The sequence below is a fragment of the Phacochoerus africanus genome, chromosome 3, assembly GCF_016906955.1.
Source record: "Phacochoerus africanus isolate WHEZ1 chromosome 3, ROS_Pafr_v1, whole genome shotgun sequence".
Classification (NCBI taxonomy): Eukaryota; Metazoa; Chordata; class Mammalia; order Artiodactyla; family Suidae; genus Phacochoerus; species Phacochoerus africanus.
This window is the reverse complement of record NC_062546.1, coordinates 170,459,861-170,485,618: the sequence shown is the minus strand read 5'-3', so window position 1 is coordinate 170,485,618 and position 25,758 is coordinate 170,459,861. Positions and strand designations below refer to the sequence as shown.

The following is a 25,758-nucleotide window of genomic DNA, read 5'->3' as shown; positions in this document are numbered from 1 at the left end:
GTCGGATTCGCTAACCATTGAGCCACAATAGGAACTCCAAACCCTAATAGATTTCTGACATATTCTCTTTCTCCTCTATTCAATGGGTCACTCTACCACCCCTGCTCACTTCTGGCCAGCTTACCCAAAAAGGCTATGTCAGAGGCTCAGCCACCCTACTGCCAAATCCCTTCTTCCTGACCACCCTTCCACCCCTCCACCCCCACCCTCATGATGAGGGAGCAGGTGCAGAACACGGCTGGCTCTCACCAGGCCCGAGCCAGCCACTTTCCGGGAGGGGCCTGATTGGCATGGCTTGGAAGCTGTGTGCATGAGAAGCTGTGTGCATGATGGGTTACTTGTCCTGTAGGACTGACATCGTTACCGACCTAGAGGAACAGATCTCAGAGCTGACAGTGATTATAGAGCAAATGAACAGAGATCATCATTCTGCCCAGAAATTGGTGAGTGATCCTTGAGTTAGCCGACATCTCTGTAGGAAAGGGAGAGACCAATAGTTTCAGATCACCTGCTCTGGTCCAGGCAAGAGGCCAAGCCCTTTACCTGTGGGAGCCAGGTTGTCCAGGCGACAGCTCTGACCATGGTCACCCAGCAGTAGTTCTGATCCCATTTTCATCCCTAACTGCAAGAACTCAAGTCCCTCCTCACAGCCCAACTTAATTTCCGGGCATTCAATGCCACTATCCTCTCCACACTAGGGGACACTGGCCATTTCCAGCAGGGCTGCTGGGGCCTGCATGGTGAATTAAATTTCAGAGGTTGCTGAGGTTCTTGCCAATGACACCAGTGTGACCAGTACTTCCAGTTTTGCTCAAAAGCTGCCCAGAAGTGTCTAGAACCCACTTCCTATTGCTGTTGAAACTGCCAAAGCCCATGCTTCGGAATCTGCTGATTTCAATTTGTACCCTTCATGTTCCCCGGAGACTTTGGTGATACTTCCTTTAGATTTTATTATCTGTATTTATCAGGGACTCCTCTGCATCCCAAGCAGAGGGCCTGGTGGCCTGGCTGGAGGGATAAACCAGAGGGATGCTCAGATCCCTCTTCCCCCACCCTTTGCCAATTGTTATTGAAACCCATTGAAACCCATTGAAACCCAGTGGGAAGGTTGACTGCCCAGCAGGACACCCCTCCCTCCCCCTTCCCCCCCCCCCCCATACACCACAGATGTGTCTGAATCCTACAGTGACCCAGCGACTGACTCAGGCTGAGGCCTTCCCTTCTGTTGATTTGTTTCTATATTTATCTGAAAACCCTGCCAGATTTATGGTCTCTTTCCTCAGAAAGGAAATTGAAGCTCAGGAAGTTAAATAATTTGCATGAGATCCTCACCTCATCAGGGGTGGGTTACTGGTTAAAATTCACCTTTAGAGTCACTGATATCTCAGCCCAGCTGAAGACACATGTGGAGAATATTTCCATAGAAGGACCTCAGATATGGAGTTCCCATCATGGTGCAGTGGTTAACGAATCTGACTAGGAACCATGAGGTTGCAGGTTCAAATCCCTGGCCTTGCTCAGTGGGTTAAGAATCCGGCGTTGCCGTGAGCTGTGGTATAGGTCGCAGATGTGGCTTGGATCCCGCGTTGCTGTGGCTCTGGCGTAGGCCAACGGCTACAGCTCTGATTCGACCCCTAGCCTGGGAACCTTCATATGCCGCACAAATGGCCCTAGAAAAGGAAAAAAAAAAAAAAAAAAGAAGTACCTCGGATAGTGACTCTTAAAATTCTCCGGCTGTGAACACCCCCCATTGTTGTGTGACTGTGTAGAAGGGAGAAGGGCTGACCCTGAACCCTTGTTTCAGCTGTCAGTGTCCATTCTTCTTGAGACACTGACCAGAAGACTGGGTGCATTAGAATTGGAGGTTGCCTGGAAGTGAGCACTTCCTGCTATGCAACACGGCCATTCTGCCAACCAGCACTGGGCTTTCTGTTGTTGTTTTTATTTTTGTCTTTTTAGGGCTGTACTCTCAGCATATGGAAGTTCCCAGGCTAGGGGTCAAATCAGAGCTAAAGCTGCTGGCCTACACCACAGCCACAGCAATGCCAGATCCAAACCTCGTCTGCAACCTATACCACAGCTCACCGCAACACCAGATCCAGAACCCACTGAGTCAGGCCAGGGATGGAACTCACATCCTCATGGATACTAGTCGGGTTTGTTACCATTGAGCCATGATGGGAACTCCCTATCAGCCCTGGTTTTAAGTTCGATGAAAGTAGAACATGAGGCTTAGGTCTCTGGCTCTTCCAGGCCATGCCCTTCGCTCAGTCGACTTATGTATCCCCAAATCCAAAAGCCGGAATCTTACAAAGCAATTATAGTCCAGCCAAAGAGACCAGACTTGCCCACAAAACAGTGAAAAGGATGATTTCCATGCACCAATATTATGAACTGATCATGCACCGAACAACACAGAGAGAGACAAGAATTGCTCTATTCCCTCAGCAATGGTGTGAGATGGCACTACAGGACACGGCAGGGTGAGCCTGGGGAGGGGGGCACTCGCCATGAATGCGGAGGCTTCTCAGAAGTTGCAGGCTGGAGTGGGAGTGATTTCCTCTGTCCTGACTTGTTCACACTGGCCTCGTTTCCAGCTCTCCCATGAAATGGATCTCCGCTGTGCTGAGATGCAGCAGAACTTTGAAAGCAAGAAGAGGTAGGCTTTCTGGCACACGTGCCTGTGTACCAAAGGTCCTAAGGCTCCTGCCTCCTTGCAGGATTTCAGTTGCCTGGGTTTTCAGACAGCGCCAAATGGAGCTGGGTGGTGAGGGGTGGAGAATGAGAGCGACATCTTTGGAGAACAGGACGGTTTGAGGTCGCTAAAACATAGTTTCAAGAAATCTCCAATTTTTTTTTTTTTTTTTTTTGCTTTTCAGGGCCACGCCTGTGGCCTATGGAAGTTCCCCAGCTAGAGGTCAAATTGGACCTGCAGCTGCCAGCCTGCGCCAGAGTCACAGCAATGGGGGATCCTTAACTACTTAGGGAGGCCAGTACCGCTGAGCCACAACGGGAACTCCCCTCCTTTGTTGATTGCTGAGAACCATTTATCAGTTCTCTGTGAGATTTCTGTGGTAGCTACTGTTGTTCTTAGCCCAGTCTCTCCCTGCCCACCTCCTCCTCCACCTCTACTGCCCCCTGGGGGCTTGCTCAGGGCTTGAGCAAATCCGACAGAAGGTCTGGGAGGGGCAGGAGGCAGAGCCGCAGAGACAAACCAAGAGGAAGGAAAAGGAGGAGCATTGTCTGTGCGAGTGAGAAAATCCTTAAATTCCCCTTCCACCTCCCCCACTGGGCCCCAGAGCAGCCTCAGTAGTCCTGCTGGAGAGAAGCCCTCCTAGATGTCACAGAATTGCTTTTTTTTTTTTTTTTTAATTTCAAAGATGAATGTGGAGTTCCCGTCTTGGCTCAGGGGTTAACGAATCCGACTAGGAACCATGAGGTTGCGGGTTCGGTCCCTGCCCTTGCTCAGTGGGTTGGGGATCCAGCGTTGCCGTGAGCTGTGGTGTAGGTTGCAGACACGGCTCAGATCCCGCATTACTGTGGCTCTGGCATAGGCTGGTGGCTACAGCTCCAATTCGACCCCTAGCCTGGGCATTTCCATATGCTGCAGGAGCAGCCCAAGAAATGGCAAAAAAAGACAAAAAAAAAGATTTATGTATGTATTTTTTTAATTTTAAGGATTTATTGATGTATGTATTTATTGATTTTGTCTTTTTAGGGCCGCACCCACAGCATGTGGAAGTTCCCAGGCTAGGGGTCCAAGTGGAAGTGCAGCTGCCGGCCTAACCACAGCCACAGCAACAAGGGGTCCTTAACCCATTGAGTGGGACCAGGGATCGAACCCATGTCCTCAGGGATATTAGTCCGGTTTGTTACTACTGAGCCACAATGGGAACTCCCTTATTTATTTTATTAACAGACTTTATTTTTAGAGCAGTTTTAAGTTCACAGTGAAATTGAGCGTAAAGTACAGAGACTGCCCACACACCCTTGACCCCCACACCTGCTCAACCTATGTCAGCAATGACATCTTGCGTCCCTAAGGGCATTCATTACAATCCACGAACCTACATGGACTCACTGTAACCTTCAAAGTCCATAGTTTCCATTAGGGTTGACTCTTGGTGCTGTGCATTCTATGGGTTTTGACGAATGTTAGTGATATCTATCTGCCATTGTAATATCACACAATAATTTCATTGCCCTACAAATCCTTTGGGCTCTGCCTCTGCATCCCTCTCTCCCCATGAACCCCCGGAAACCACTGGTTTTTTACTGTCTCCATTGCTGTGCATTTTCCAGAACGTTGTATGGTTGGCATCATACAGCCTGCAGCCTTTTCAGACTGACTTCTGGCACCTACCAACATGCATTTAAAGTTCCTCTATGTTTCTGGCTTGTTAGCTCAGCTGGCCTTTTATTTTAACACACCTCTTGAACCAGGCCAGCATCTGCCTCCTGGAATGAAGGCTGGAGAGACCTTGGGCTCTAAAATTATCCTGAGCGCTCATCAGTCCAATTTCCCAAGAGAGCTGAAAGCAAAGGCTGTGCTCTTGCGAGGAGCCTATGGCCCCCGCCTGCTCCATTCACAATAGGAGATGGTGAAACTAAGGGTCTTCGGGTGGCGTGCCGGGAGGATGCGGCAGGAAGTGAGGGCCCACCAGCTGCCTGCATGAGGGAGGGGAGATGGGATCCGGTGAACCCTTTAGGGATGACTGTGGCCTTCTCCTGGGATCTCACAGGGAGCTTGAGGAGGCTCATGCAGCACAGCTCTGTGAGCTGGAGAAAAACTACAAAGCAGCTTTGAAGGCAGAGAAATTGGCTGCCCAGGATAAACTAGGTATGGTTGGGACCTGGGAATGATCCTGGTGAAGGGGTGGAGGCTGACCGTGTGGGTCTAGGGCCAAGGCACTCCCGTGGCTGTGGGTGGACTCCGCTAGGATTTCGAGGTTTTCCCTCTAATGCCCAGGAAGAGGGAGTGATTGATAATAAAACCGAAAAAAAGGGAAGTCTTGTCAACCAATGTCCTCTCTACACCCAGAAGATGGAAGGGCCTGCAGCCACGTTTGGGGATTGTTTTGGGATCTGAGCAAGTTCCTTCATCTCCCTGAATCTTGGGGAATTGAGGACAATAACACCTGCTTTTATCAGAGTGAAAAGAATTAGAAAGCAATTTTTAAAGAATGTTTAAAAGTTCTACAAATGGGGAGTTCCCATCGTGGCTCAGTGGTAACAAACCCAACTAGTTTACATGAGGACTCAGGTTTGATCCCTGGCCTCGCTCAGTGGGTTAAGGATCCAGCGTTGCTGTGAGCTGTGGTGTAGGTCAAAGAAACGGCTTGGATCCTGCATGGCTATGGCTGTGGTGTAGGCCAGCAGCTACAGCTCTGATTCAACCCTTAGCCTGGGAACTTCCACGTACTGTGGGTACAACCTAAAAAGACAAAAAAAAAAAAAAAAAAATCTGCAAATGTAATACTGTGCCAATTCAGCAAGTTCCCTCACCTGTAAAATAATGATCTCATTAAATTCTAACTGACACTCTATGATTTGTATGGCCTGGTCACCTGTAAGGGTTGTGCGAGCCACTTTTCCCTTTATTTATGCTGCCCTGGAGAAGGGAAAAGTGTATCTCCTTCAGAATTCTGAGTTTATAGACTTATTTCCACAGGGAGTAGGAGAAATTCTGTAATCTTCTCCCTTTCTTTTATCTTACGCTTTTAAAAGCTGATATTTGCATCTCGCTCGTTTTCCAATTTTCTGAAGAGAATATGTATTGTTTTCAAAGCCGAGGCACACTAGGGAACATTATTTTAAGAAGAGAGAAGTAGATACACCCTACAAGGTTTTGCTTCTCTTTTTCCTTCAGTGGTAGGTTTGCCCCAGGGATTAGTTCTCAGACTCGGTGTGCACCGGTCACCTGAGAAGCATGTTATTGACAGACAGACTCTGGGTCTGGCCTCTGAGACCTTGATTCAGTAGGTTTAGGGTGGGGTCCAGGCATCTGAATTTCTAAAAGCATCCAGAGTGTGTCCTGAGGCCACACCATGGTTTCACCACTAGCGGGATAAGCTTGAGGTGGGCAGGGGAGTTAACAGTTGAACTTGAAAGTATATATTTGCACCCGTCGTGGTGCAGTGGAAACAAATCCAACTAGGAACCCTGAGGTTGTGAGTTCAATCCCTGGCCTCGCTCAGTGGGTTACGGATACGGCAGCGTTGCAATGAGCTGTGGTGTAGGTGGCAGACACAGCTCGGATCTGGTGTTGCTGTGGCTCTGGTGTAGGCTGGCAGCTGTAGCTCCGATTCAAGCCCTAGCCTGGGAACCTCCATATAACCTGGGTGTGGCCCTAAAAAAGACAAAAACAAAAACAAAAACAAAGAAAGAAAGAAAACATGTATTTCAGAGAAATAATGATGACCCTGTTGTTTTCCTTTTGTCCAGAGGAGATGGGAAAGGAATATAAGTATTTGAAGAATATGTTTCACATATATCAGGTGAGATTCAGAGCGCCTTCTAGATTATGAGAGTGAAAGAAGCAAGGCTCATCCCTGGCTGGCATTGAGATGGATCGAGAGCTCTTGCCCAGAAAATAATTTCCTGAAGTTCCCAGCCTCCTTGAACCTCAAGTGGCACTTGCTGCATCCAGTTTCCTGAAATTCCCACCATCCTTGAACCTGACGATGGTGAGGGCAACTCTGCAGGACCAGTTGGTCACCTGGACCCTAAGGAAGCCTTTTGGAAAATATGTTTGTGATTACAAAAGTAATTCCTGCTCAGTGGGTTGTTTTGGGTTTTTTTGTTTGTTTGTTTTTGGCTTTTTTAGGGCCACACCCGTGGCATAGGAAGGTGCCCAGGTTACGGGGCTAACTGGAGCTTCAGGTGCCAGCCTATACCACAGTCACAGCAATGCGGGATCCGAGCCGCATCTGCAACCTACACCACAGCTCATGGCAACACCTGGTCCTTAACCCACTAAACGATGGCTCCTAGCTGAATTTGTTTCCACTGTGCCGTGACAGGAACTCCTGTTTTGTTTTGTTTTTTAATGGAAATTCAAAAGCCAACAAGAGCAACAACAAAAAGAAAGAACTATCACCACCCCCTAGACAGCCACTGTTGATATTTGTACTTTGTAACATCTTTGATTTTAGCAGAGCACTGGGTCAAATAGAATAAACATTCTTGAGGCCTTTGATGCATTTGGCCAAATGGTCATCCAAAAAGACCCTGTCACTCTGCACGACTCCCGCAGGCAGAGCAGGGGGAGGCCCTCGTCCTCTCAGAACATGGCCCATTTGCTTCATCAGTTAATCTGATGGAGGCCCAGGGAAACAGAATTAAGGCGTGATTCCCCCCCTTAGAGGGATCAGAGAGTGGGAGACCAGAAGTGGACAGAGGAAGGGCCTGGGCAGCAAGCCTCCATCCTATGGTGACCAACTGGTCCTGGTGTGCCAGGGACTTTTCAGGTTTAGCACTGATGGTCTGGAGTCCCAAGAAAGAACTCGGTCTCAGGCAAACAACGACGGTTGATTACAGCACGAGGGAGGAACCCAAGTGAAGCCTCAGTACCACCTCTGCAATTCTATTTCCAACTCACAGTTTCAGTTTTGAGCTTCTATTCAAGACTCATTTTTGAAGATGCCCCTTGATACAAGTCAGAGGAAACAATGGGCAGGGCCTAAGAGAAGCATCAACTGGCAAGCGGTTAAAGTGCCCCAGTTTCCCAGGTCTGCTTTGTATTTGCTTCAATCTGGGCCTCGCCAGAGAGGGTGAGCTCTGTGGAGACTGACCTGCCTCCCAGTCTTGAAAAGGATGAGACCCTCTAGCTAAAGGGCCACAAGCAATTGCAAATGAGCTCTGAGGCTCACCACATGTGGAACCTGCTGCAAGCCTGAGAAGGAAGTAGGGTCAGGGTTCTGAGACCTTACCGGCAGCATCCTGGTCCTGGCCCTTCCAGTGTTGATGTCCCACATTCATGAGGTCTGAGCCAACCAACAGGACAGCATCACATTAGGCTTATTTAACCCCAACTGCAGAGGAAGTTAGGTTTGCTGAGAAAAAAAATGAACACTGAGAAAAACCTCCCATTTTTTCCCTAAGTGTTCAAATGAATGTCTAGATAGAATTACTAGACATGATATATCTATGACATTTTGACAAATCATTTGGTAAGAAATCTCATGATGCAAAAACAAGAAAATAGGGCATTTCCGTCATGGCTCAGTGGAAACGAATCCGACTAGGAACCATGAGGTTGCGGGTTCGATCCCTGGCCTCACTCAGCGGGTTAAGGATCCAGTGCGGCCGTGAGCTGTGATGTAGGTTGAAGATGCCGTTCGGATCTGGCGTTGCTGTGGCTGTGGTGTAGGCTGGCAGCTTTAGCTCTGATTAGACCCCTAGCCTGGGAACCTCCATATGTCGCAGGTGTGGTCCTAAAAAGCAAAACAAAAAAGCAAGACAAAAAAAAAAAAGAAAGAAAGAAAATACAGAGCAAGTGGAAGTAGAGCAAGAGGAAGCACAAAGGCATTTCTTACACAAATAATCCTAAAGGAGTTCTAATTGATGAATATCAATGACTTTCAGGGGAGTGAACCAGCATTCTGACTTGGCACTATTGTGTACAATGTTTTCATCAATGACTTGAAAGAAAATATGGTAGGTGAGGTATAAATCAACTATAATAAAAAATTTTCTGATTAGACCCCTAGCCTGGGAACCTCCATATGCTGCAGGTATGGCCCCTATATAGTAGGCATAATTATAAAAAAAAAATGAACAATGAGACATTCTCCTGTTTCCTCCTGTGCTATCCAAGAGTGATTCCTGATTCAGAGGGAACCAACATGAGTGTCTGCAACATGGGGAACCCTGTCTGTCTTCAAAGAAAGCCCAGTTACAATGGGGCAGACACTGTGCAGAGTTTACCTTTGATCTTTAGGGTTCTGTAGGCTCTTGGGAGGCTGGGCTGGAATTGACTCCCACCGGTTACCATATGGTGCCCCCAGGAAACATCCCGGGTAAGGGAATCTGCAGAGGGCACAGTGCTGGGCCTGGAGCTGGGGTGTAGCCTTTCAAGATGCTTTTCTGGAGTTTCTGCTATGGCTCAGTGGTTAACAAACATGACTAGTATCCATGAGGACATGGGTTCAATCCCTGGCCTCACTCAGTGGGTTAAGGACCCGGTATTGCCGTGAGCTGTGCTGTAATTCACAGACGCAGCTCAGATCCCACGTTGCTGTGGCTGTGGAGAAGGCCAGCAGCTACAGCTCCAATTGGACCCCTAGCCTGGGAACCTCCATATGCCAAGGGTGCGGCCCTAAAAAAAAAGAAAAGACAAAAAATAAATAAATAAAAAATAAAATACATTAAAAAAAAAAAGATGCTTTTCTTCATGGTACCTTTATGCCTCCACAGGACAGCATTTATGATGAAATGGAGGACAAATGGTCAAAAAAGAAGGCAGAATGGGAGAAGGATGAGAAGTTGGAGCGGGAAAAGATCCTTCTACAGCAAAGTGAGTACAGAGATTTTGGACTTTGGATGACAGGTGCGCCAAAAAACTGGCGTTAAGTTTGGTCTCAACTGGAGGAAGGCAGACTTGGAGTCACCAAGAGTGATGGGCCACATGGCTGGACTCCTGAATGGAAGGTGCCTGGAGTCTTCAAGAAAGTGCAACAAGGATGGAGTCTTTTATGGAGTTTAGCCACCCGAAGGTCTAAACTGTACCTTCCAGAACTCACTGGTTGCAAGTTGGGTAGTCGTGGGCTGGAACAAGCTTGGGGACATCTGTGGGTGATCAGACTTGTTATCTAGATACGAGTGATACCAAAGTTCCAGAAAAAAAGCTGTTGAATTAGTTTCAAATATCCACTTATTGGGGAAAGGGCAGCATAATCTTTTACACTGAAAGCCTTCATGCTACCCTGTCCTACCCAAAGGAAGCCATGTGTTTTTTGGGTTTTGGTGGTTTTTTTTTTTTTTTTGGTCTTTTTAGGGCCACACCCACGGCATACAGAGGTTCCTAGGCTAGGGGTCTAATCGGAGCTGTAGCTGCTGGCCTACGCCAGAACCACAACTCAGGATCCTCACCATGTCTGTGACCTACACCACAGCTCACGGCAACGCCAGATCCTTAGCCCACTGAGTGAGGCCAGGGATCGAACCCACAACCTCATGGTTCCTACTCGGATTCATTTCTGCTGTGCCACGACAGGAACTCCAGGAAGCCATGTGATAGATAGATAGATAGATAGATAGATAGATAGATAGATAGATAGATAGATAGATAGATGATAGATGATAGATAAATATCGATGTATAGATATAATTGACATAGAAGGTTGTATACATTTAAAGTGTACAACATGGTGATTTGATACATTCATGTATGACCATATTTTTTTTTTTGTCTTTTGTTAATTGTTGTTGTTGTTGTTGTTGCTATTTCTTGGGCCGCTCCCGCGGCATATGGAGGTTCCCAGGCTAGGGGTCTGATCGGAGCTGTAGCCACCGGCCTACGCCAGAGCCACAGTAACACGGGATCCGAGCCGCGTCTGCAACCTACACCACAGCTCACGGCAACGCCGGATCCTTAACCCACTGAGCAAGGGCAGGGACCGAACCCGCAACCTCATGGTTCCTAGTCGGATTCGTTAACCACTGCGCCACGACAGGAACTCCAAAGGAAATTTTTTTTTTTTTTTTTTTTAGTGCTGCACCTGTGGCATATGGAGGTTCCCAGGCTAGGGGTCGAATGGGAGCTGTAGCTGCCGGCCTACACCACAGCCACAGAAACTCAGGATCTGAGCCGCATCTGGGACCCACACCACCGCTCACGGCAACACCAGATCCTTAACCCACTGAGTGAGGCCAGGGATCGAACTCACAATGACCATATATTTTGAATGTTTCCAATACTCAGCACAGAGCTTGGATCATGCAAAGTGCTTTATAGGAGACCCTCCTAACCCCACGAGCTTCCTCATAAATGGAAAACGGGGAGAGAAATCTATGGGGACTCTGTTCCCTGACCTAGAGGACTAGTTGAAGTAGAATTTGGAGTCTCTATAAACCTATTCCATATCCTAGCCCAACCCAATTTCAATCGGAATTAGTTAACTTTAGCAGAGGTCATCCGCAGGGCGCTTCCCGCCCTGGACTACGATGAGGTAGCATGAAGACCCTGGAGTCAAGGCTGGGGAATGGGATGTGGAGCTGCTCCTGTTTGAGACTTTACCTGGAATCCTGGTGCAGCGTAGCCTAGGTCATCTCCCAGACTCCTCATACTATGTGGTCATGTCAACATTAAGATGCTCCTGGGAGTTCCCGTCGTGGCGCAGTGGTTAATGAATCCGACTAGGAACCATGAGGTTGCGGGTTCGGTCCCTGCCCTTGCTCAGTGGGTTAAGGATCCGGCGTTGCCGTGAGCTGTGGTGTAGGTTGCAGACGCGGCTCGGATCCCGTGTTACTGTGGCTCTGGCCGGTGGTGTAGGCCGGTGGCTACAGCTCCGATTCAACCCCTAGCCTGGGAACCTCCATATGCCGCGGGAGCGGCCCAAGAAATAGCAACAACAACAAAAAGACAAAAGACAAAAAAAAAAAAAAAACATTAAGATGCTCCAACCAATTTTGGAAGAGACGACTTTATCTCTTCATCGTGCAGCTCAGTCCACACTTCTCCTGAGAGCCCAGAGGTTGTTTCCCTATCCATCCCCAGCACCATGATGTAAAAGCCCTTCACCCTTCTCTCCTCCTTTTTAGTATTGGGGCTCTGCTAGCAGGTTCCTCTGCCTCCAACCAAGACCCCTTAAGCCTATTGCTACCCCAGGGCTAAGTACAGAATGAATTTTATGGCTGGAAAAGTCACATTAGCCAAAAGCTGTATTTTAAGGTAAAAGTATCCAGGAAAACATAGTGGTTACTTCAGCAGAGGGATTGGACAAAATAATAAGCAGCAGATCCAAAATGAACTACACAAAAGGATCCAGAGGCATTAGAGGGCAATCCATATGGCTGATGTGATAGAGAACCAGCCGCATATTCCTCACTCTCAAGCATCTCCAGGTGCGCATCAGAGGCCAAACACCTGCAAGGACCTGACTTTGACCTGGGCCAGAATTGCCACTATCTTCAGTTACTCTGGTTTTCTCTCTCTGTCTGTTTTTCCTGCATTTACACATATATGTGATTGCCTCACCTCCACAGAACATAGGATAACCAAAAAGTTTGAGTTAGAGTCAGAAGAAGAGAAGAAGAAACTAAGTGACTCCTACAGTGCTATCTTTGAGAACTTCAATCAAGAGAAGGAGGTAACTCAGCCCAAAGCGTATCAGTGGTTGAAGGTGCAGTCTGGGTGGGATGTCCGTTTCCCAGAGGTGCCTCAGCCACGAGGCAAGCTTTTTGTCTTTTGGGGCATGATCCTCCTTTCCCAGCTTCCCTGGGCATATATGCAAGCAGACTGTCCATCTTTCAGTCCTTTAGACAGTCTTACCCCCGGGTTATGGGAATGAAAATTGGCATTAACAGGAAACAAGAGAATGCTAAACATATACTGAACCTGAAATTCCCTATTTGCCAAAATCCCAGTCTCTGAACAGCCTCATCCTTTCATTTATTTTATTTATTTATTTATTTATTGCTTTATAGAGCCACACTCGAGGCATGAGGCATATGGAGGTTCCCAGGCTAGGGGTCCAATCGGAGCTGTAGCCACGGGCCTACGCCAGAGTCACAGCAACGTGGGATCCGAGCCGCGTCTGCCACCTACACCACAGCTCACAGCAACGCCAGATCCTTAACCCACTGAGCAAGGCCAGGGATCAAACCCGCAACCTCATGGTTCCTAGTCGGATTCGTTAACCACTGCACCACGACGGGAACTCCTGAACATCCTCATCCTTGACTGTACCCGAAGGGAAAAGCACTGTTGCAAACTAAATTAAGCAAATGTGATCACGCATAACTCAGGTTTGATGAGTTTTGACAAATGTGTTCATCCAGGTACCCAACGCTCAAATCAAGATCTAGAATATTTCATCAACCAGAAGGCACATTTATGTTCCTTTCCCGCTAAGCTGTGTCTCTCTCAAAACCTGCCCCAAAACAACGACTCTGTTGATTCCAGTGAATATAAATTAGTTTCACTTGTCCTTAAACTTCCTATAAATGAAATCATACAGTATATACTCTTCTGTTTGCAACTTCTTTCCTCTCAGTATAACTTCTGTGAAATTTATCCATGAATTATTCACATCAGTTCTTTCTCCCTTTTTATCACACAGTAGGAATATTTCTTTGCAGGAATATCACACAATATGCTTACCTTTTTTCTATTTTTGAAGATTTCGGCTGTTTCCCTTGTATGGCTTTTACAAATAAAACTTCTATAAACACCCCTGTACAATTATTTTTGAAGGTTTAGGCTTTCAGTTCTCTTGAGTTATTACTGGCCTCTAAGATAGGGATAGATTTAACTTTATAAGAAATTACCATGGTATTTTCCACAGGATTTGTACCATTTTACTCTTGCATCTTAAATATATAAGAATTCCAGTTGTTCTATATCAATGACAACTCGTATTCCTGGAGTTCCCATTGTGGTTCAGTGGGTTAAGAATGCGACTAATATCCACGAAGATGCAGGTTCAATCCTTGGCCTCGCTCAGTAGGTTAAAGCATCTGGCATTGCTGCAAGCTGTGGCGTAGGTCACAGATGTGGCTTGGAACTGGTGTTGCTGTGGCTGTGGTGTAGGCTGGCCCTTGCAGCTCCAGTTGGACACTTAGCCTGGAAACTTCCATATACTGCAGTTGCGACCCTTAAAAAAAACCTAGTATTACCAATCTTTAAATTTTGGCCATTCCGATGTGTATGAAGTGGTATTTCATTATGATTTTATTTTCCCTGAGGACTAATTATGTCAGGAAATCTTTCATATGAATATTAGACCATTTATATGTCTCCTTTTGTGAAGTTTTGGTTCTTTTGGTTCTTTTGCCATTTAAAAAGAAGTTGGGTTGTTTATCATTTTACCATCGGTATATAGGAGTATTTTGTTGTTTTTTAGGGCCGCTCCTATGGCATATGAAAGTTTCCAGGCTAAGGGTCAAATTGGAGCTGCAGCTGCTGGCCTATGCCACGGCCACAGCAACACCAGATCGAGCCATGTCTGCAATCTACACCACAGCTCTTGGCAACACCGGATCCTTAACCCGCTAAGTGAGGCCAGGGATTGAACCTGCATCTTCATGGGTACTAGTCAGGTTTGTTGCCACTGAGCCACAGCAGGAACTCCTGTAGGAGTACTTTTTATAGCATGGATACCGGTTCTTTATCAGATGTGCATGTTGTGAATTCTGTCTCCCAGTCTGTGGTTTGCTTTTTCATTTTGCTCATGTTGTCTTTCCATATGCTAAAGATTTTAGTTTTGATGAAAGTTGGTTTATCAATTTTTTCCTTTTACAGTAATAGCTTTTTGTGTCCTCTCTGAAACTGTTGCCTTTTCCAAGAATGTGAAGATACTCTATTCTTTTAAAAGCTTTATAGTTTTAGCTTTTATGATTCTGTGATCTATTTTGAATAATTTTTGTGTTTGGAACAAGGCAAAGGGCACAGGTCATTTTTCCCCAGATAGACGTTCCTTTTTTCAGAATGACTTTTTGGGAAAAAAATCATTCCTTTCTCCATTAAGTTGCTTTGGTGTCATTGTTGTACTTGGGGGGTGGAATGGATTCTCCATCTGTTTTGTCAACTTTTTGTCTATATTTAAGCCAACAACACAGTGTCTTAATTACTGCAGCTTGAAATTAAGGAGTAAAAATTTTTTAACTTTGCTCTTTCTTTCCAAGATTATTTTGGCTCTTCTATATCCTCTGTATTTCTGTGTAAATTTTAGAATTATCTTGTCAAGAAAGCCTGCTGGCATTTTGAGTGGGATTGCATAGAATATAAAGTGCAATCTGTGGAGAACTGGATATTTAACAGTATTAAATCTGTACCCTAACAAGAAAAGCCTTTGATGAAAATATGATCTCTCTTAACATGTCTCAATGCACTAAGGTTAAACTTCAGATTTTCATTATTTTACTTCAATATGTTATGTCATTAGCTTATAATGTGTGTTTCATTAAAGAAACATCTAAACTTTGGTGAATATTCCTGAATTCTCTTCTGGCTTTCTTCATTTTCTGAAAGAAGTGCCAGAGCCCCAGTGCTGACATTCTCCAAAATTATTTTTAGGAGCTCTTGAAACAACATGAAAGGGACACCTTGCAATTAGAGGAGCTGAGGAAGAACAAAGAGGTAAGTTTGCTCATTTTTTTTCTATAGAGTTAACATCTTACAAATATATCGCTAAAATAGATACACTCTCCATAAAATGGAATCTATGGTAATTTCCCCCAAACCAATAAAAAATAGAAGACCTAAAGCCTAATTTTCTAGATTCAATAAGTCAAAAAGGATTTTAAAACTGTCTGAAAAGCAAGGCCATTGTTGTCTTTTTAGAGCCAGCTCTGAACAAGCATACGGACAATATACTGTGTGATCTTCAGTGTTAAATGCCTTCCATTTCTCACAAGGCTCAAACTGCAATAGGACCTGAAACAGTAAAATGCCAAATTCTTCATTTTAAGCTCTGAAAAGTACAATTCTGCCCCCCTGGAACTCTGATTCCAAGCTTTTCCTTAAAACTCTGAGTGTACCTCACTCCCACAGCCTCTCTAGGAATAAATTAAAGCACTGCCCATGGGGGAGCCACCAAAAGGGAAACTGGCCAACTCACAAACTGTCTTGTGGTTCTTCCACCGAGAAGTAAATGTGGACCCAAAGTGGACATGTTTCAGGAAAGATTAGGCATTATGAAAGCATGGCATGATATCTGAGAACCCAGGCACGGGTTCAGCCTTGTTGGGCAAACAGAGCACAGTGTCCTACAAGGTAAAGGGTGGGTTTTGGTGCAAGGCAGACTCGGTGTATTATAATAACTACTTTAATGAGCCTGGCTACTAATCTAATCACTTGTGTCATTTCTAGGTCTGCTTCTATCAACTGTTTTACTCCTCATGCAGGGTCATATTTTCTTGCTTGTTTGCATGTCTAGTGATTTTTTTTTTAATTGGATGCCAGCTATTGTGAAGTTTCCTTTGTTGTGTGCTAAATACTTTTATATCCCTTTAAATATCACTGAGCTTTGCTCTGGAGTTCAGTTAAGTTACTGGCAACAGTTTGAATTTTCGAGCCTTGGTTTTAAGCTTTGTTAGGCAGAATTAGAGCAGTCTTGGTCTAGGACTAGTTTTTCTGCACTCCTGAGATAATACCCTTCTGAGCAGTCCACCCAATACTCAGTGTATTAAAAGGTTTTTTTTGTTGTTGTTGTTGTTTGTTTGGTTGGTTGGTTTTTTTTTTTTGCTTTGGCTGGTGGAAACATGAACTATTCCCATCCTGTTTTGGTCCTGGGATTGTTCTGCCCACCCAACAGGTGATTCTTCCCCCCCTCCCCCCACCAGCCTCATCTCTGTTTCTTCCATCATCGTACAGCTACAGGGACACTGGACTTCTGGCTGTTTCCTCAACAAGCCAGGTTGCTCCCACTTTGGGGTCTTTGTACTTGATTATTTTCTTTTCTTGGAAAACTCTTTCCCAGATGTCCCCACAGCTCACTTCCTTAGCTCCTTCTGGTCTTTCTCAAGGGCTGCTCTACTTAAACGCTCAACCACCTGCCTGACACTTCCTTTTTCCTGTTTTATTCTTCTACCCAGACTTAATAACCATCAAACCCAATACATTCCATGAAGGCAGAGATTTTTGTATATTTTCTTTACTGCTAATCCTCAGTCTCTAAAACAGTGCTTGGCATATCACAGACACTCAGTAAGTAGCAAATAATTGTTTAATAAAAATAAATAAATGAAAAAATGCAAAATGACCGGGTTCAGCACTCAATGCCATTGCCATAAGTGATGGTGCCTCTCCAGTTAATACGTTCTGGGAGGATGCTCTTTATAGACAAAAGCCCTGAAGAGAAGTAGGAGTTAAATGGGGCTGACACTTGAAAGCAGAGGCCCATCTGGCTCATTTTTATAGTCTCTTCAGCATCTTTCTGAAGTGGATTCCACATTTATCCCTTCCCTGCACTTGCATCCTTGGTTCGTTTTCAGTTTATTTTGTATGTACTTTATTTACTTTTAGTTAAAATTGTTTTGCATCTCTCACTAGCATGTATACCCATAACAATAGGAATTTCATCCTCTTATTCATCATAACGTCCCTGATGCCTTACACAGTAATAGGTTTGGGGGGGTGGAGTTTTCTAATTAGCAGATTTTTGTTGTGTTGTGAACAGTGCTAGGTTTACTAAAAAATTAAGGAAAGAGTTCCCTGGTGGCCTAGTGGTTAAAGGATCCAGTGTTGTCACTGCTGTGGCTTGGGTCACTGCTCTGGCCAGGGAACTTTTGCATGCCCTGGGCTCAGCACTCCCCCTGCCAAATTAAGCAAAAAGTGCAGAGATTCTCTCTCTCTCTCTTTCACACACACACACACACACACACACGCACAATTTCCTTTACTGTTAACATCTTGCATTAGTGGTATAATTGTTACAGTTGAACCCATATCGATACATCATTTTCAACTAAAGTCCATGGTTTACCTTAGGCTCACTCTTTGTGCCATACATCCTATCGGTTTTATCTCATGCATCATGCCTTGTACCCTTTGTTGCAGCATCATACAGAACAGTTTCTCTGCCCTAAAAACCCTCTGTCCTCCTATCCCTCCTTGTTTCCCTTCCCAGCTCCCAGAAACCACTGGTCTTTTTACTGTCTTTATGGTTTTGCCTTTTCCACAAAGTCATATAGTTGGAATCCATACTAGATATTTAGTAAAGACTTGTTTAATGAGGAGAGGATGGAGAGCTATTTGAACAACCCATGTGAGTGCTGAGGAGTGCTGGCTCTGGGGCAGTGACAGTGAGGCTGAAGGGAAGGGTATGGATGAGTGAGACACAGAAGAGGCAGCCTTAAGAGAGCATAGTAACAGGGCAGGAGAAGGCGTAGACTTTCACAGTCTAGTCCAGGTGCCCTGGAGAAGGGAATAACTGAGTAGACATCATCACGAAGTCCCGAAATGATTTCTCCTTACACAGGTCTTAGAGGAAGAGCTGCATGCTCAAGCTCTTATTCTGGAATCACTTAACACAACCCTCTACCAAACCCAGATGGAGCTCCAGAGAGAGGTGGGTCCTGGCTGGACTGGGCTTGGGAGTTGGAGGGAGGAACCAGGTCTCTGGGCAGCTCTGCCTGATGGCGCTGCTCTGAGTGACTCTCAATGGGGAAAGAAGACTGTTAAAAGGTACATGTCTTGCAGAAAGCTACGGTGGCAAATCTGGAGAAAGCACTCCAATCCAAGCTCGCTGAAGCTGAAGAAAAGTTTCAGCGCACCATCCAGCACCTGACAGAAGAAAACATTCTTCTAAGGTATGAATGAGGCTGCCCAGAAAGACATGGCTGAGTTATCTTTAGAAAGTGGGAGGGTGTGGGATGAGGCATAGGTGGAAGTGAACCTGGGTGTTCCCTGGTGAAGTCCAGGCACAGGCACGGCTGGCAGGGAGCCTGGCCAAAGAAGTTACTGACTGAGGTCAGTTCATCTGAAGTGGTGCCGGGAATGTGTCCAGACTCCTCTCCCTTGCCTATGTTAGTTCTTATACAGAAGGACCCATGAGATTTGCCTGAGCCTCTGAATATATTCAGTTTTAGGATTGAGGGTTATTTTCAACTCCAAAGCCTTGAGCCTTGTGGTCTTCTATTATGGGTTCTAGGCCTTGAAGAGCTTCTTTACTCATAGGGTGTTGATTCATTCCGGGAAGAGGAATCGAAGGCTCTATTTGAATCTTGATGGGAGGTGTGCTGTGGATTTTGCCAAAATCAGGCAAAGATGTTGCTCATAAATGGGGTTGGTAGCTGATTTAATAGGGACAAGAGATCTGAGTTTCCGGAATCTGCTCCAGTACTGTGGGAGACAGAGCAAATACAAGATGTCACAAGGTCATTTGATTCACCTGGTTGGCTGCTTTGATGACTGTTGTCAAATTCTAGAATTATTTCCCCCTTTGGGGAGAGAGAAATTCTGGCATGACGCTTGTCTAAGAAGTCTCAGCTTAATAAATCAGTAGGGGTGGAGGAACTAAGGAAAAAAGTGTGTGTATGTGTCAAAGGACCAAGAGAATAGGTTCAGAGACAGGAACCTCTTGAGTCTCATTGGATCCCCACTATTTGAGCTGTTTTCACACTCAGAGGCAGGGACTGCTTTATAAGAGTGAGACTGGGCACTGTGTGGCTCTGATGACAGTTAGGCTTGGAAGAGGTTCATCCCCAATCTGGAGAAATATTTCTCCAACCCAATTAAGAGGGAGGCTCCAGTTCCTTGGAGCCCTATCTTTGAGAACTGGGAGGAGGTTGGAGAGGCTGATTAAAGGCCTGAAAGTGTCTGAAGCATTTAAGTTTGTATCCATCTCTTTTCCAATGTGCTGGCTTTTTGCAACAATAGAGGAAACTAAGAGAGGTCTGGTCTTGTTTAATAGACTTCATTTTCTAGAATTAAAGATTAAGTTAGTAGGCGGTCTCCCCTATTGGTGACCCATCTAGAGTGTGAGAGCACTGGCTTGCCAGATTAAATGTGGGGTGGACATAGTTTCTCATTCTATCCTGGTCCTTCTTACAAAAGGGAAAGATCCCAGTTCAGCCCACTAAGAAACATAGAGTGAAAAAAAAGAAAAGAAAACATATCCAAAGGGGGAAAGAGAAAAGAGAAAGAGAGAAAGAAGAAAGAAAGAAAGAAAGAAAGAAAGAAAGAAAGAAAGAAAGAAAGAAAGAAAGAAAGAAAGAAAGAGAAAGGGAAGGAAAGGAAAGGAAAAAGAAAGAAAGAGAGAAGAGAGAAAGAGAGAAAGAAAGAAGAAAGAAAGAAAGAAAGAAAGAAGAAAGAAAGGAGGAAGAAAGAAAGAAAAGAAAGGGAAAGGAAGGAAAGGAAGGAAGGAAAGGAAAAAGAAAGAAAGAGAGAAAGAGAAAGAAAGAAAGAAAGAAAGAAGAAAGAAAGAAAGAAGAAAGAAAAAAAAGAAAAGAAAGAAGAGAAGAGAAAGAAAGAGAGGACAGGAAGACGAGAAGAAAGCGAAAGAAACAAGAAAGAGAGAAGAGAGAACGAGAGAAGAGAGAAGGAAAGAAGGAGAAAGGGAAGGAAGGAAAGGAGGAAAAGAAAGAGAAAAGAGAAGAAAGAAGAAGAAAGAAAGAAAGAAGAAGAAAGAAAGAAAGAAAGAAAGAAAGAAAGAAAGAAAGAAAGAAAGAAAGGAAGAAAGGAAGAAAGGAAGAAAGAAAGAGAGAGAAAGGAAAGGGAAGGAAAGGGAAGGAAAGGAAAGGAAAAAGAAAGAAAGAGAGAAAGAGAGAAAGAGAGAAAGAAAGAAAGAAAGAAAGAAAGAAAGAAAGAAAGAAAGAAAGAAAGAAAGAAGAGACGAGAAAGAAAGAGAGAAAGAGAAGAAAGAAAGAAAAGAAAGAAAGAAAGAAAGAAAGAAAGAAAGAAAGAAGAAAGAGAAAGGAAGAAAGAAAGAAAAGAAAGGAAAAGAAAGAAAGGAAACAACTTGATCCCAGAGGACCCAGATCAGAGGATTTTCAATCAGTTTCCAGAGAACAAATCCTATTCCAAAGGAATGGGTCCATAGCTGAACTGACACCATTTCAGTGAAGCAGCCCCTGTTCCCCAAGGAATGGGCTGACAGCTTCTCAGCCAGCTTCAGTTAAGACAGTCTAATCTCAGAATCAGACCAAAGTGCCAAATGAGTACTCACACATAGAACAGGGCCTTAACCAGGAAGACAAAAATCTTAAAATGGATCCTGAATAAAGCCTAGCGAGCTTCAAACACAAAGAAGGCATGAGCGAGGATCCAGGGGAAAGATGTACTTTCACTTTCCAGGGTCATTGAGCAAAACAGCAAACTCAGTGGGCTCAGTGGTGGGTTCCATACACATTTGCTCACCAGCCCCAGAATCATCAGAGGTCTTCTCTGTATATCCCCACATAGACCACCAAAATGTTGACCTAAAACAAATAGACTGCAAGTTATTTCTCCGGCAAGGAGGGTTTATTTGAGATCCTCAAAGAATTGCAATTTGGGGTCTGCAACCATGGCAACCATGTGTAAGGCAAGGAAGAAGAACACTTTTAAGGAGCGGGAAAGGAAGTGGGGAAGCTATCATAAACCAAGAGTCCAGGGCGCCCCACTGGCTGAGTTCTCACCAGGAAGGCAGAGGAGTCTTCTTCCTTTTGGGCTCTGCTATCCATGGAGGGTGTGAGAGCTCCCCATTCTGGTCTCCCTGCTCTATTTAATTGAGGTTTCTGTTTATTAATTTTTTTTTTTTTACAAGGGATTTAGGTGTCAGTGGTTTACCCTTAGATGGAGCTGTGTTTGGTTCCCATGAAAATCAGCTTCAGGTCAAAACTTTGGCTGTTACCTGAAGATGCGTTCTAAATCATTGAAATTTTTTTTTTTGCTTTTTATTTTTATTTATTTTATTATTATTATTATTATTATTATTATTGTTTTTTTGCTATTTCTTTGGGCCGCCCCCGCAGCATATGGAGGTTCCCAGGCTAGGGGTCTAATCGGAGCTGTAGCCACCGGCCTACGCCAGAGCCACAGCAACGCGGGATCCGAGCCGAGTCTGCAACCTACACCACAGTTCACGGCAATGCCGGATCGTTAACCCACTGAGCAAGGGCAGGGACCGAACCCGCAACCTCATGGTTCCTAGTCGGATTCGTTAACCACTGCGCCACGACGGGAATGCCCTAAATCATTGAAATTTTGGTCAATGCTTTAATAAAGGGACGTTACTCATTTGTGTAAATTTAGTAGACAATTCCTTGTATGGGAACTTACTAATCTAAATATGATATCCCACTAAATTCAAAACCCCTGAAAATAAGGAATGAGATCCCCACCTTCCAGTGAAGAAATAAAACCACATTTCTCTGCCCCATAGATATCCTGTTCCCCTTTCTTCTCTTTGATTCTATAGTGATACATCTTTCTTTATAGGCAAAAGATGATTGCCAAAAATGAAGAAATTTATGACGAACGATCCGGGAAATCAACCTCTGTTACAATTTATGAACGTAATTCTGAAGACGGAGGCAGCGAAACATAAGAATCATGAGCAGATAAGTTATTTTCTATCATCAAAGGCAGTGATAGCTTTTGTAGGTTTAAGAACTCCTGTGAGGTTTTCTTAAGAAATGCATATGGTGAGTTTAGTTCTTGGGTTGCCTTTGTTGAGTTGTGTCTTTTCACAATCTGTTCTCTTCTGAGTGGCTGGGAATGTTTGAACTCTCATCTCAACATAGACTTTCATGACCCTTCATTGAAAAGTGATTTTCTCGGAGTTCCCGATGTGGCTCAGTAGGTTACAAAGCTGACTGTTATCCATGAGGACGCAGATTTGCTCAGCGGGTTAAGGATCTGGTGTTGCTGTGATCTGCAGTGTAGCACAGACACAACTCAGATCCCATGTTGCCTATGGCTGTGGCATAGCCTAGGAACTTCCATATGCCTCTGGTGCAGTTTTAAAAAGCAAAAAAAGAGGAGTTCCCGTGGTGGCGCAGTGGTTAATGAATCCGACTAGGAACCATGAGGTTGCGGGTTCGGTCCCTGCCCTTGCTCAGTGGGTTAAGGATCCGGCGTTGCCGTGAGCTGTGGTGTAGGTTGCAGACGCGGCTTGGATCCCGCGTTGCTGTGGCTCTGGCGTAGGCGGGTGACTACAGCTCCAATTCAACCCCTAGCCTGGGAACCTCCATATGCCGCGGGAGCGGCCCAAGAAATAGCAACAACAACAACAACAACAACAACAAAAGACAAAAGACAAAAAAATAAAAATAAATAAATAAATAAATAAAAAGCAAAAAAAGAGGAAAAGAAAGGTGATTTTCTCTTTACCTAGAGCTGAGCTTTCTCTGGGCTTTGTACTATTTTCTCTTCTACCTATGCATATTTCATTAGGAGACACTGATTTAAAGACCTTCTTTCTATTAAATATTGATGATATTTCGGGGTGTACTTTTTGTCCCCCTGGGACATTTAGCTAGTTAAGAGAAAGAATTTATTGATTCAATTCCCCCAAACATTTTCTCTCCTATGTGTGTTCCGTCTCTGCTACCTCTCAGTCATGTTCAGTAATTTATAATTTGGGAAGAATTTCTTTTTTTCTTTCTTTCCTCTTTATTCTTTTTATGGCCACACCTGCAGCATCTGGAAGTTCCCAGGCCCGGGGTCGAATACGAGCTGCAGGCCTACGCCACAGCCACAGCCACACTGGATTCCTGATTTGAGCCTCATCTGAGACCTACGCCAGATCCTTAACCCACTGAGCCAGGCTAAGGATCGAATCCACATCTTCATGGACACTATGTTGGGTTCTTTTTTGTTTTTTTGTTTGTTTCGGTTTTATTTTTGTTTTTATGGCTGCGGCCTGCAGCATAGGGAAGTTCCTGGGCTGGGGATTGAATCAGAGCTGCAGCTGCGAGCCTACACTACAGCTCACACCAGATCCTTTAACTCACGGTGGGAGGCCAGGGATGGAACCCATATCCTCATAGATACTTGTGGGGTTCTTAACCTGATGAGCCACAATGGGAATTCTGTGGGCAGAATTTCTAATGATTCCTGCCAGCTTCTCTAAACCATCACCAAAATTCAAATGCCCATGGGGCAGGCAACGTAAATAAGAGAAGTGGGTTGGATATAAGAGAAAAAGGAATCACACAAGCACGATGATAAATGGTAATAGGCAGCAGCTTCATAAGAAGGAATTGGGTGGGTGGTGTGGGAGGCTGAGGAGTGGGGATTAGGTGAACCCACTCCATTGTTGCCAAGCAAGAGTATGGAGTTAACGTGGTCAGATATTCTGATTTTTCAAATGAAAGTATTATGGTTTTTAGGTCACATCTCCCAATTTTTACTTATTTTATTTTATTTTATTTTGTCTTTTTGGGGCCACACCTGCAGCATGTGGAGGTTCCAAGGCTAGCGGTCCAATCGGAGCTACAGCTGTCAGCCTACACCACAGCCATAGCAACACAGGATCCAAGCCGAGTCTGTGACCTACACCACAGCTTGTAGCAACACCAGATCCTTAACCCACTGAGCAAGGCCAAGGATCAAACCCGCAACCTCATGGTTCCTAGTCAGATTCGTTTCCACTGCATCACGACGGGAACTCCACATCTCCCAATTTTTAAATGTAGTCAAGAAATGTTTTAAAAATAGAACTCTGGGAATTCCCTTTGTGGTGCACTGGTTAACAAACCTGACTAGGATCCATGAGGATATGGGTTCAATCCCTGGCCTTGCTCAGTAGGTTAGGCTCCAGGGTTGCTGTGAGCTGTGGTGTAGGTTGCAGAGGCAGCTCATGTGTAGGCCAGAAGCTGTAACTCTGATCAGACCCCTAGCCTGGGAACTTCCAAGGGTGCAGCCCTAAAAAGCAAAAAAAAAAAAAAAAAAAATAGAACTCCGTAAGCCAGCATTACAAGGCTCAAGGATAACATATCTTCAAATCTATGATCCAAACATTTTTCTGCCAGTAAGATTCCAATGGCAAAGAACAAAAACAAAACGAGTTTTCTTGAGTAACAGTGAGTTAAGGATCCAGGGTTGTACTGGAGCAGCTTTGGTCCTTGGCTGAGGAACTTCCACATGCACGGAGTGTGGCCAAAAAAATAAACACAAACAAACAAACAAAAAACCCCAAAACAAACATAAACACTCTCCAAGGAGTGGTAAGAAAAGTTATATTTATTCCATTAAAAAAAAGTCCATATTTTTAAAATTAGCTTTGAAAGATAATTTACTAAGTTACTAAAGATTTGAAATGAACAGATAACAAGCAAATGCATAAAAGAGGCACAGCATTGTTAGCAAAAAAGCAAATCATATTGATTGCTATAGAAGCATGTATATATTCTAAGTACTGAAAGCCTAAAAAGCAAGTTTGGAAATAGAAATAATAAAATATTTAGAATCGTTTAAAGTTTTTAACGCAAGAATTTTTTTTTTAGTTTTTTTTTAATTTGTAAATTAGTGTGTACAATAATTTGGGAAGTAGTCCCAGAAGTATAAAGTTAATACTCTATTAACATCAGTCCTCTTAAAAGTGGGCGGAAAGCTATACTTACAACTAATTTTAAACAAGGAAAATCATTCAAAAGCCAGGCTTTTGAAATCAAAGTCTAAACAGAGTCAGGGAGTCTTTTCCTACTGACAAGTAAAGTCTTCTCATGGCTCAGAGGCAGAGGCTCATGTGTTTCTGAGGTTGCTGGTCACACTCACATCAGCAATCAGGGGCCATGGCTCTCTCACTGTCAACATCAAGCTTCCAGAGTCATCTGTGAGTGAGCGCGCTGGCTCTCCTCTTGCATACCCATTGAATAGCTCATATGCTTTCCCATAAAATCACATCCAGTCCGCAGAAATTAAGTCTGAACCAGGAATAAGGAATCAGCCCTCCTCAGGAGGGGACTGAGATTATGGTTTTTCTCAATGCCTTCTCCTAACATTTTATTTTTATTTAATATGGATTTTTTTCCCATGATTGCTGATTTAATTTTAAAAACCTTCATTTATTCTGAGCTCTCAAGTAGGAAACTTTTCCTTTGTGCTACCATTAACTCTGTGTTTGAGGTTAAAACTTTGGAATGACTTCCTTAATTTTTTCTTTTAAA

General features: G+C 44.5%; 1 protein-coding gene across 3 annotated transcripts in view; it reads left to right on the top strand.

The window, feature by feature from the left end:
• Positions 1-22,299, top strand: part of FLACC1 (flagellum associated containing coiled-coil domains 1) — a 34,830-nt gene extending 12,531 nt beyond the window's left edge. For all 3 annotated transcript variants that reach the window (XM_047773228.1, XM_047773230.1, XM_047773229.1), the window contains 10 exons: positions 350-443; positions 2,598-2,659; positions 4,743-4,840; positions 6,445-6,497; positions 9,418-9,517; positions 12,208-12,311; positions 15,239-15,301; positions 18,144-18,233; positions 18,365-18,474; positions 22,085-22,299. In XM_047773228.1, the coding sequence (XP_047629184.1) occupies positions 350-443; positions 2,598-2,659; positions 4,743-4,840; positions 6,445-6,497; positions 9,418-9,517; positions 12,208-12,311; positions 15,239-15,301; positions 18,144-18,233; positions 18,365-18,474; positions 22,085-22,193 (883 nt within the window). In that variant the 3' untranslated portion in view covers positions 22,194-22,299. The remainder of the gene's footprint in view (positions 1-349; positions 444-2,597; positions 2,660-4,742; positions 4,841-6,444; positions 6,498-9,417; positions 9,518-12,207; positions 12,312-15,238; positions 15,302-18,143; positions 18,234-18,364; positions 18,475-22,084) is intronic.
• Positions 22,300-25,758: the final 3,459 nt, after the last annotated feature.